At 40.4% G+C, this 12,143-nt stretch overlaps 1 protein-coding gene across 1 annotated transcript; it reads left to right on the top strand.

Moving 5' to 3' along the window:
- Positions 1-9,424: 9,424 nt before the first annotated feature.
- On the top strand, positions 9,425-12,137 carry LOC107550343 (high mobility group nucleosome-binding domain-containing protein 5-like). Its single transcript, XM_016231615.1, has 2 exons — positions 9,425-10,183; positions 10,990-12,137. The coding sequence occupies exons 1-2, from the start codon at positions 10,060-10,062 to the stop codon at positions 11,409-11,411; spliced, it is 546 nt and encodes a 181-aa protein (XP_016087101.1). The 5' UTR covers positions 9,425-10,059; the 3' UTR covers positions 11,412-12,137.
- Positions 12,138-12,143: the final 6 nt, after the last annotated feature.

Genomic DNA, 12,143 nt, shown 5'->3' with positions numbered 1-12,143 from the left:
CTAATGCTACAAGATCTGGCGAGTGTAGGGGAAGCAATGAAAATAGTAAAAAATTTGCAGGGGATCAGGGGCTAAAGTGAACGAGGATAAAATGCATGAGATTTGGGGGAACTGAGGTTTTAACTGGGCACTTTAAGGAAATTAATGAAATAAAGATTTTAGGTATTTTAATGGGGAAGGATGAAATGAAAGCAGAAGGAACTTTGTGGGAGGAGATTTTAGGAGGGATCGAGAGAAGGCTGAATTTTTGGAAATTAATGTCCTTAACTTTGAAGGGGAGGGTTTTAATGGTTTCCAAGTTATGGCATATTTTGTGGCATCAATGCCATTGTGGACAGAAAGAAAAAAAAAACAAAAAAGGCTGAAAAAATGTTTTGTAGATTTTTTTTTTATGGGCAGGGAAGCCGCAGAGAATAGCATAACACTTTAAGGGGAGGATTTTATATAAAGGTGCTGTAACGAGAGTAAAATGTAATGGGTTTTTAAACAGTGTTGTAAATGAACGAGATCAATTAGACGGTTGCCTGTTGTCGGCACTTTTATATGCTTTAGTTGCAGAACCACTGGGATTAACGATAAAACAGGAGGACAGAATAAAATATTTCAATACACTGATACTACGCTAATGCTACAAGATCTGGCGAGTGTAGGGGAAGCAAGGAAACAAGGTGGCATGGAAAGGAACAATGGAATATTTTTTTTAAGTAAATGTGGTAATTTTAATCTGGGGGATAACGTTTTATGGATTAGAGTGAATTTATGACAGAGGGGTTGCCAGATTTTTATAAAGAATTGATGGGTGCGTGGGTGAAATTAACGTGTGCACATTTTAATACACAAGGAAGAGAACATTTGAAACCAGCCTTTATTTTTAAACCGAGCATTTTTTATGAAGGGAAAATACATCTTTTTTAGGAAACGGTGGGAATCACAAGGGTAAGGGATGTTTTATATGAATTCAAAGAAGGATTTTTACCAGTACGTTGTTGACATGGAGGCAAAGGAGGATTTTAACAGACAGGAACTGATAAAGAAATGACAATTAAAAAGGCAATACCTAGAGAATGGATAAAGAGAGTGGGAAAATATGGAAGAGGCCAAACAAGAGAAAGATGTTGTTACACCCACCTGGCTCTATGTGAAGTAACATTACCAAAAGGGGGAGGCCACACAGAAGACTGGAGTTGAACAAATAAACATTTAATCAAGAATAAAATCAAATACAAAAAGTATAAAGAAAGAAACAAACAAAAAGAAAATGCAGGGCTGGAGAGGGAAGATGAACGGCAGCCCAGTCCAGGTCTCCACTGCTCTCTGAATCACTGTCTTTTAAACCCAAACGCCAAAAATCACAGGTAACACTCCACACCTGTACCTGACGCTCACGCTGAAGGAGAGGCAAAACCACAGAACACCACCGCCTAGTGGACAAATATTAGAAAGAACACACCTCCCCTCTTGAAACAGAGCCCCCTAAAAGGGAACTCTGCAGACCCAAATAATACTATAAACCAAACAAACAAACAAAAAAACACAATCACACTACCTCCAACATTCATAATTTGTGGACTGTCATACAAATGTCACTTACACCCCCCCGTTCCATCACCTACCCCAACTCCATTGTTCAGTATCTTCAGGTGCCTTAACACTAAACAATTAAAGAACCAAGGTCAAGGGCAACAAACACTTACAACAGCTCGTTTTTCTCATCAACCGGAGAACAGGACAAGGCATCCGCCATAACATTATCCCACCCTCGAATATCTAAACTGTACAGCGATAATAGAGCCCAACGGATAAGTCGCTGATTAGGACTTCGCAAAGATTGTAAAAATGTAAGCGGATTGTGATCTGAAAACACAACTATAGGCACTGAACCACCCCCCACATACACATCGAAGTGCTGCAATGCCCACACCAAAGCCAACGTTTGTTTGTTTTTGTACTGAAAAGCTATCTGGCCGATCAACTCCATTGTAATCTTTTTGTAATACCGCTCCTGCAGTCACCCGGCTTGCTGCTACTTGAATCTGAAACACTCGATCCCACCGGGGCCATCCATCCAGCCCCGAGACCACACGATTCATCAGGTGCTGGAAGGTAGCCAGAGCGTTTCGAAGGCCGAAACTCATAACCTTGTCAGAGTACAGCCCCGATGGTGTAAGAAATGCAGAAACTTCTTGTGCACGAGGGATCAATCTTGGTTACAAACTTTGCTGAGCCTACAGAATTTATGCAATCCTCCACCCATGGAAGTGGAAAAGAGTCAGGCTTCGTCACGCTATTTCACTTTCTATAATCAGTACAAAATCTGTACGTACTATCAGGTTTTTCAACTAGAATGCACGGTGACGCCCAACTTGAATATGAGGGTTGCGCAAGCCCAGTATTTAAAAGATGCTCAACCTCAGCTTCTAAACTTCCGCTTTTCAGGAGAAACACGATAAAACCCTCTGTCCAATGGGAAAATAATCTCCAACATCGATATCATGATATTTTAAGTTAGTACATGAGGAAGTATTAGAGAAAAGTGGTGAGAATCCGGATATCAAACCGATCAATTGGTCACGATGTTCTTCGGGCAAATGCTCGAACATGACGTCCAGTTTAGTCAATTGTTCAGAGTTACAAAGTCGAGGTTGAACAATACAAGCAGACGGACCGCTCTCGCCCTCAGTACAATCAAATTGCACACCGGAATTACTCACCCCAGTAACTAACACCACAGGCTTTACTTCAGCACCCGGGGCAGCGTTTTCACGTACGCGACAGAAATATGGCTTAAACAAATTCACGTGACAGAGTTGGGAAGCTTTTCTCCTGTCCGGGGTTGAAACAATATAATTGTTCAGATACCAGTTTAATTATACTGTAAGGCCCTGCAAACCTTGCTAAAAAGGACGACCCAGTAACAGGAAGTAAAATTAAAACTTGATCTCCGGATTAAATTCTCGGCGTTCGAACCGACGATCAAACCAGGTCTTCATTTTCAACGGTGCTTTCTCTAAATTTTCACGAGCCAGTTTGCCTGCCAAATATAACTTGTCGAAACCATTTACATAATCCAAAAGATTTTCAGGAATTTCTGACTCGGTCACGTTATCCATCAAAAGAGACAAGGGCCCTTTTACCTTATGACCGAACACTAAATCGTTAGGGCTGAAACCAAGACTCTCTTGAACAACTTTGCATGCTGCTAGCATCAACCACGGGAGTCCCTCTTCCCAGTCTTTATTCGGTTCGTTACAATATGCTCTCAATAACTGCTTTAACGTCGGATGAAAACGTTCGAGAGCTCCCTGGCTCTCAGGATGACACGGACTGCTCTTATGATGATTCACCCGCAGTTGTAAAACTTGAGCAAACATCCGAGAAGTGAAGTTAGTTCCTCTATCAGTTTGAATAATTTTTGGAATACTAAAAATTGAAAAACTGGGACAAGGCTTTTACCACCGACTTCGTGGAGATCATTCGCAAAGTATACTCAGCAGGATAGCGAGTCATCTGACACATGACAGTTAAAACATAGATAGAACCCGCTTTAGACAGACTTAAGGGGCCAACACAATCAATAGTCAGATATTCAAAAGGATTACTCACAGCAGGAATGGGATACAATGGCACCGGCGCCAAGACTTCATTAGGTTTTTTTTTGAAATAGCGCATTATGCTATTGTAGGTTCTCTTAACCCCTAAATGCCCAGCTATATCACCTTGAGCCGTTTTCAACACAATCACGCAACCCTTCTAGAATCACAATTTGAAATATGGGGTCACCCACACCACGATCGTTACAAGGCGTCCATTTACAAACTAAAATGCCATTATTCAGAAAATAACCAGAAGCCACACTTTAAATTTCATCATTGGACTTTACAGCCTCGAACAACGTTGTCAACCTAGCGTCTATTCCCTGAGCCAAAATTAACTCATCATGGGAAATTGATGAAGGAAGCATATACAAATTGGCCAAAGGTTCAACCGGAGATTTTTCTACTTCACCTTTATTCGGGGACACATTTACTTCGGTACTCATAGCTCGAGTTAGGACACGAAAACATCAGGAAAATCTTGGATACTCTTATCCCCCTCTGCAGACAAAGCTGGAGTTGTTTTCACAACAGGATGTACAACGGCCCGCCACACGCGGTTTCCAGTCAAATTCTTTTATAAAATTAAATCCACACCTTCCACAGGTAATGAAGGTCGTAAAGGAATCTCAACTTCTCCATGCACAAGTTCAGACTCCAACTGAATTTTATGCAAAGGAGCAGAGAACACTTCCAACCTAATTCCTCAGATCAGGACACTATTCTCTGTACTAGATTCAGAAGAAAATTTCAATTTTGAGTCCAAAATAAAGGATTCTGAAGACCCGGTGTCGCACAATCTTGACAGGTACTTTAACAGGACAGTCAACTAAAGAAACAGATCCCGTAGCAATAAAAGGACCATAATCTGCCGGATACCCCACGTACTCATCTACGTTTTGATTTTTCACTCTGACAGGGATACCCCCAATGCACAATCTTTCACTACAAGTATAACCTGACACAAGTCCAACAGGTTTAGTAATGGACTTATACTTGCCTTTCAACACTGGATTCTATTTTCCAGTGACCCTTTTCCAGGCAGTGCCTAAGAGGAATTTGGATCTATTTTCCTATTAGGCCTATACTCTACCTTCGACATCGGTTGGTCTAGATGTTCATAGTTGCGCTCTTTTTGATAACCGCTGAAATTTATGAATCAACAAATTCGTCAGCTAAAACCACTGCTTCAGCCGCTGTTCTCACCTTTTGTTTGTTTGTGTACGTCGCAATCCGTTCAGGAATAATATTTCTGAACTGCTCCAAAATTACCAAGTCACAAAGACTCTCAAAAGAATCTACTCCTAACGAAGCACACCAACGATTAAAGTGACATGTGGAAGTTGCGCGAGAGCTCACAAAAGTTTCTCTCCATTTCTCCATCCCCTAAACCAGCGACGGTAAGCTTTTAACAAGTTTCATAAGCTTTTAAAACGGAGTCCTTAACGATCTTATAATCCCTTCGATCTGCTGGTAAGAGTGAAATAAATGCTTCTTGAGCTTTACCCTCCAAAACGCTTCATAATAAAAGAGTACATTCGGCATAATTCCAACCTTGATCATCAGCAACACTTTCAAACAAAAAAGAAAGCGTCAAGATTTTTTTTCGTTAAACTTAGGCAATAACTTGGTCATATTCGCAATATTCAAAGCGGTGTTCGCAATCAACTGCTCACCCGAGGAATCAGCACTAATACTACCTATTTTTCCCTCGCCAATCAGTCTTAAACATTCTGCCTCCTGAGCTAATTTAGCTTCCTGAATTTTTGTTCACACTTAAACTTCTCAAATTGCCGTGCACGCTCTCGTTCTTGAACCCACATTTTTTCTAATTCAAGCGGTCTATCGAATTCTCGCTCCTTACTTTCCAGATTTAAGATTTCTAGCTGTTGCTCTAAAGTTACCCCACTCTGTACTCCCATCATAACAAGTGGAGTTGAAGTACCTTCTGGTGACAACACTTCCGATTGTGTATCTACAGTTAAAATCATTCTCTCTACTAATTTCTCTTTTACAAGATCATAAACGGTTTTTAAATTTTATTTTTGATTTCCCCTACCTCAATTAAAATGCTCAACTACTTCACTCAATTGAGCTTTTGTAAGTCCATTCAATTTCTTTACAGTAGGAGCAGCCAAACAATCCTGTAACATCCATTTTATCTAAACTTCACTATAATAAATTATTTTCTCAAAGCCAAAATGAATAAATTAAATTGCCATTCTCACTTACCAAGTCCCCTTAAATGCACAGACCAAAGCCAAATAGACAGCACTATAATGCCAGAAGAAATTAAGAGCCGTCCCGTATCTAACTAAGAAATCAACTAAATAAACTCAACCCTAGTCTTCAGTACGCCCACATGCAGCTCAACGGCTAATCCATCTACCCGCATCCGATGTACCAAAAACAACAAACTAACATAACAAAAATTAAAAAAAAACAGCATTACCGCTCTTCAGCCTAACACGGGAGTTCACGTGGCTCTGACGGTCTAACCCGTCTCACTTACATTGCTTGGCAATTTGAGCACAAGTCTCACTTACCTCTGGTCATGCAAAAAAAACGTAATCCACCATCAAAGCCTCAATTCCTTGATTGAAGAACAATTCTTTCCTCTACAGTCCCAGCAAAATTATCCAAATAAAAAAATTTCAATATGGCATTACGCAAACTCTCCCCAAAAATAATCAAAATATCACATTTTAATCAAACTCATTCAATTCTCTCAAAACTTACTGAGCTTATAGATGAGCCCCCATGATGTTACAACCACCTGGCTCTGGGTAAAGTAACATTACCAAAAGGGGAGGCCACACAGAAGACTTAAGTTTAACAAATAAACATTTAAGCAAGAATAAATCAAATAATACAAAAGTTAAGTATAAAGAAAGAAACAAAAAAAAACAATCCAGGGCTGGAGCGGGAAGATGAACGGCAGCCCAGTCCAGGTCTCCACTGCTCTCTGAATCTCCGTCTTTTAAACCCAAACGCCAAATCACAGGTAACACTCCACACCTGTACCTGACGCTCACTCTGAAGGAGAGGCAAAACCACTGAACACCACCACCTAGTGGACAAATATTAGAAAGAACACACTGAGCTGTAACAGATGTGTATGTAAGACTGGGGGGAAAACTGTGTGCTTTTAAAGAATGTACTGTGAAAATGTTTTATTGTTTATTTTTAGAGATGTGGTTTTTAAGAAACCTGCTGTAAACGAATACTGGCTATGGATTTTCAATGATGTAAAAGAAGAGAATATATGGGGGAACATAAATGGAAAAATTGTACAGACGAAATTGGAGAATTTGGAGTATTTTATCAGGAACAAAGCAGTGTTCACAGATGTGATTTTAAACAAAATCGGGATGGAGGAAAGTGCCACATGTAAAGTATGCCAGGATGCAGACGAAGGGTTTTTACACTTGTTTTTATATTGTAATGAGCTGAAATATTTTAATGAGAGATGTAAAAACATGATTTTAATTTTGAGAGGAGAGGGAAATGGGAACTTTGAGTGGGAAAATGTGTTGATGTTAGGCATTAATGAGAAATGTAAAAATAAAAAGCTCATTAATTTACTTGTGATGTTGATGAAAAGTGCAGTATGGGAAAGAAGGGTGGTGGTAAAAAAGGAAAATGTTTTACTTGATGTGTGGAATGTGTTTAAGAGAAAAGTTGAGAAATATGTTGAATGTCTGTTTTATTATTTTAAGTTTGAGGAAATGATGGATGTTTTTAAATATGTTTTTACTCAGGAGGTCTTAAAGGTTTTAAATGACTTGGGGATGGAATTATCATTTTTAAAAGATTAGACCATTTAATGACTCTTTTTTTTAAATGTTTGTAAGTAAGATGTCTGTAAACTCTTAATTTTAGGAGTTTTTATGTCAAAGAAAGCATCTTGTGTATTTTAATATGTTACATAATTAGGGGCCAAGCCCAAAAGGCTGTAGCCCCTTTTGTATCTGTATGTTTTATTAGGGGCCAAGCCCAATTAAAATCAATTGTGCTGTTGTGTAAAATGCTAAGTCACACTTTTGTGAGATCATTCTCCCACCTTAACCCTTCTTCTGCAGCATGCTGAGTGTGCATCAACTGAGTGGTGCACTCTGCTAAGCCTCTGGCACTGAACATCTTAGGTTGTCGGTTCAAATCCAGGGTGGCTAATGTTGCTTCTGTTCCAGACATTTAATTTTCCGTGTGTTCGTATTGAATCAGAAGTGTGTTTTTCGTCATTCTCATCTGAACTTCTGTACGTTTTTGAACTTCTGTACTTCTGAACCTATCTGTTCTTCTTTATGTACGTTCCATTTCTGCCGTTTTTGCTCTTCCCACTCTGCGCTGCGCTACAGCCCTTCTCGGGCTTGGCCCCGGAATCGCTGCTTGCAGCTATATTTAGGGGCCAAGCCCAAAGGGCTGTAGCCCCTATTGTATCTGTATGTTTTATTATTATTATTATTATTCTTGGCTAATGGGGTTCTATGGCAGCCCTATGAACGGAACGTAGGAAAATGATGAAATTTGACACACTTGTAGTGATGGCCATGAATAGTGATCTGACCAACTTTGGGGTCTCTGGAACAAACTCTATAGCGCCACCACTACTTCATAAATTCAACATTGAAATGGTAATAACTCCTGAGGCCAAACAAGAGAAAGATGTGTATGTAAGACTGGGGGAAAACTGTGTGCTTTTAAAGAATGTACTGTGAAAATGTTTTATTTTTTTAGACGAATTTTGTAAACGAATACTGGCAACGGATTTTCAATGATGTAAGAGAAGAGAATATATGGGGGAACATAAATGGAAAAATTGTACAGACGAAACTGGAGAATTTGGAGTATTTTATCAGGAACAAAGCAGTGTTCACAGATGTGATTTTAAACAAAATTGGGATGGAAGAGATTGCCACATGTAAAGTATGCCAGGATGCAGACGAAGGGTTTTTACACTTGTTTTTATATTGTAATGAGCTGAAAGATTTTAATGAGAGATGTAAAAGCATGATTTTAATTTTGAGAGGAGAAGAAAATGGGAACTTTGAGTGGGAAAAGGTGTTAATGTTAGGCATTAATGAGAAATGTAAAAATAAAAAGCTCATTAATTTACTTGTGATGTTGATGAAAAGTGCAGTATGGGATAGAAGGGTGGTGGTAAAATAGGAAAATGTTTTACTTGATGTGTGGAATGTGTTTAATAGAAAAGTTGAGAAATATGTTGAATGCCTGTTTTATTTTTTTAAGTTTGAGGAAATTATAGATGTTTTTTATTGTGCTTTTACTCAGGAGGTCTTAAAGGTAAAGACTTGGGGATTGAATTGTCATTTTTAAAAGATTAAACCATTTAATGACTCCTTTTTAAAATGTTTGTAAATAAGATGTCTGTAAACTCTTAATTTTAGGAGTTTTATGTCAAAGAAATCATCGTATGTATTTTAATGTTTTAAATAATTGATATGTATGTTTGAATTGATACATTTCTTCAATAAAAAAAAAAAAATCTGTGTCTGATCTCAGAAGCTAAGTAGGGTCGGGCCTGGTTAGTGCTTGGATGGGAGACCGCCTTGGAAATCCAGGTGCTGTAAGCTTTAATGTTTTCTTCACTACTTATCTAATTCACTGGCCAATAGAGTGGCTGATCTTTAAATAGCTCACTCTTTGTGGCAGTCTTCGCTTACGGACATACCACCCTGTCTGCGCCCGATCTTGTCTGATCTCAGAAGCTAAGCAGGGTCGGGCCTGGTTAGTGCTTGGATGGGAGACCGCCTGGGATGACCAGGTGCTTTAACGTTTTCTTCACTACTTATCTAAAACACTGGCCTATAGAGTGGCTGATCTTTTAATAGCTCACTCTTTGTGGCAGTCCTTGCATATGGTCATACCACCCTGTCTGCACCTGAGGGCGCTAGTGGTGACAGGAAGCGGTAGAGCAAGAGAAGCAAGGCGGAAGGAGTGTTTTTTTCTCACACTGTTTGGAAAATTGTTGCGAAGGAGTGTGTGAAGTCTGGGTTTGTTGAATCCTCAAACAGCGCATGCTGTGGGAGGATAGACACTTCTAGCAGCAAAGAAGGAGAAATGGTTGGACAACTGGAGAAGGGAAGAGAGCAAAACATGTGGAGAGGTGCCGAGCGCAGTTATGACAAAGAGCTTACAGTGCTGGTGGAGCTGGAAGGGGAGGATAGAATCACAATGATGGAATTGTTGAAGAACTGACATTGCGGATGGGACAAGGTTTTTGAAAGTTAAGTTCAACAATGTCGTCAAATCGTTGCCTTACTCAACGAAGTTTGAGACGCTCAGTGGGACTGAACACTTCAGGGTTATACACGATAGACAAGTCAAGGTTTGCCGTCTGTGTATACAACCGGGCCATGTTGTGAGGGAATGCCCGAGCTTTAGGTGTTTTAGATGCGACAAACAAGGACACTATGCAAGAGAGTGCAAGGAGGCGAATTGCGGCATGTGTGGAATGCGGCCAGGACTCTGCGTTTGTGAAACGCCGGCAGAGATGGAAAAGGCTAACAGTGAGGAGGAAGTGTCGGATCTATACGAGGTGGAGGACAGCGGAGATGATGAGAGTGGAAATGCAGAAGGAGAGGAGAGTCAAATCGCCGGGGGAAAGGAAGACGCAGCGATGACAGGGGAAGACATCGGAAGGGAGAACAGCCGAGGTGAGGTAGGCATAGGGCAGCGGATGAGAGAGAGAAAGAAGAAAGAGAGCATACCAGGTGAAGAGATGGATCCTAAAGACCTGGAGTGTGAAGATGGAGACGGGAAGAAGGATAGAAATAGTGAAGATGAAGGTGAGAATGCAGAAGGTAAGGGAGATGAACAGTGGGGGGGAAAAAAGAATGAAGAAAGACGAGGTGGAGGAAAGGAGAAAGAAGTGCTAGAGAATCCTGTGGTAAATGCGGAGGAGGACATGGACATGGGTGAGGGGAAGAGTATGCTGAAGAAAAGAAAGAAGAAAAGTGGGGAGAAGCACAAGGAAGAAAGTAAGAGCTAGATTTAATTTGAATGGGTATAAATATTATTTAAAAATGTGACAATCATTATGTGGGGTGGTTTGCACATTGCGAGTCTAAACAGTAATGGGTTAAGAGACCTAAATAAGTTCGAGAGGGTGAAGAGAGTGTTAAAAGCTGATGTGCTGTGCTTACAAGAGACGCACTGGACAGGGGACATAATGGATAATATAACTTTAGGTGTTTTAGATGTGACAAACAAGGACACTATGCAAGAGAGTGCAAGGAGGCGAATTGCGGCATGTGTGGAATGCGGCCAGGACTCTGCGTGTGTGAAACGCCGGCAGAGATGGAAAAGGCTAACAGCGAGGAGGAAGTGTCGGATCTATACGAGGTGGAGGAGAGCGGAGATCCGATGAGTGGAAATGCAGAAGGAGAGGAGAGTCAAATCGCCGGGGGAAAGGAAGACGCAGCGATGACATGGGAAGACATTGGAAGGGAGAACAGTCGAGGGGAGGTAGACATAGGGCAGCGGATGAGAGAAAGAAAGAAGAAAGAGAGCATACCAGGTGAAGAGATGGATCCTAAAGACCTGGAGTGTGAAGATGGAGACGGGAAGAAGGTTAGAAATAGAGAAGATGAAGGTGAGAATGCTGAAGGTAAGGGAGATGAGCAGTGGGGGGGAAAAAGAATGAAGAAAGACGAGGGGGGAGGAAAGGAGAAAGAAGTGCTAGAGAATCCTGTGGTAAATGCGGAGGAGGACATGGACATGGGTGAGGGGAAGAGTATGCTGAAGAAAAGAAAGAAGAAAAGTGGGGAGAAGCACAAGGAAGAAAGTAAGAGCTAGATTTAATTTGAATGGGTATAAATATTATTTAAAAATGTGACAATCATTATGTGGGGTGGTTTGCACATTGCGAGTCTAAACAGTAATGGGTTAAGAGACCTAAATAAGTTCGAGAGGGTGAAGAGAGTGTTAAAAGCTGATGTGCTGTGCTTACAAGAGACGCACTGGACAGGGGACATAATGGATAATATAAAAAAGATATGGGAGGGAGAAATTTACGTGAGTCACGGGAACGCAAATGCTTGTGGAGTGGCTATTTTGATAAAAGGAGAAAGTGTGCAAGATGTGAAACAGATTTATAAAGATGGAAGTGGGAGATTGTTAGGGCTTGAATTTATGTTTTGCAATGAACTGTTTAGGCTTATAAACATTTATGCACCGAATGTAGAGGTGGACAGAAAATAAGTCTTTAATTAAATGAAGACATTATGTAAAGGAAAGTGTATAGTGGTTGGAGATTAACGTATGGTGTACGAGACTGGACGCTGGACACTTTAAGTAGTGCCAATTTTAAAACTGATGGGTCAAAAAAGATCTTAATGGAGTGGATGTGGAATGAAGATATAGTTGATGTGTGGAGGGAAGAGAATCCACATAAGAGGGAGTTTTCGAGAAGACAAATGGTGATGGGTAACTTGAAACAGAGTCGAATAGATTTATGATTGATGAGAAGAGAAATGTTAAAATATGTGAAATATAGTTTTGTTGGTTTAAGTGATCATGCGGTGATGG

Source organism: Sinocyclocheilus grahami, unplaced genomic scaffold (assembly GCF_001515645.1).
Source record: "Sinocyclocheilus grahami isolate Dianchi unplaced genomic scaffold, SAMN03320097.WGS_v1.1 scaffold396.1, whole genome shotgun sequence".
Classification (NCBI taxonomy): Eukaryota; Metazoa; Chordata; class Actinopteri; order Cypriniformes; family Cyprinidae; genus Sinocyclocheilus; species Sinocyclocheilus grahami.
Note: the sequence above shows the minus strand (reverse complement) of the source record. Positions and strands in the feature narration are given on the sequence as shown.

What these genes read in the sequence shown, in the direction of transcription:
- LOC107550343 (XM_016231615.1), top strand. Translation starts at nt 10,060, where the DNA reads ATGTGTGGAATGCGGCCAGGACTCTGCGTTTGTGAAACGCCGGCAGAG. An exon ending in CGGAGATGATGAGAGTGGAA is followed by an intron (nt 10,184 to 10,989) that starts ATGCAGAAGGAG and finishes CGATGAGTGGAA; the next exon opens with ATGCAGAAGGAGAGGAGAGT.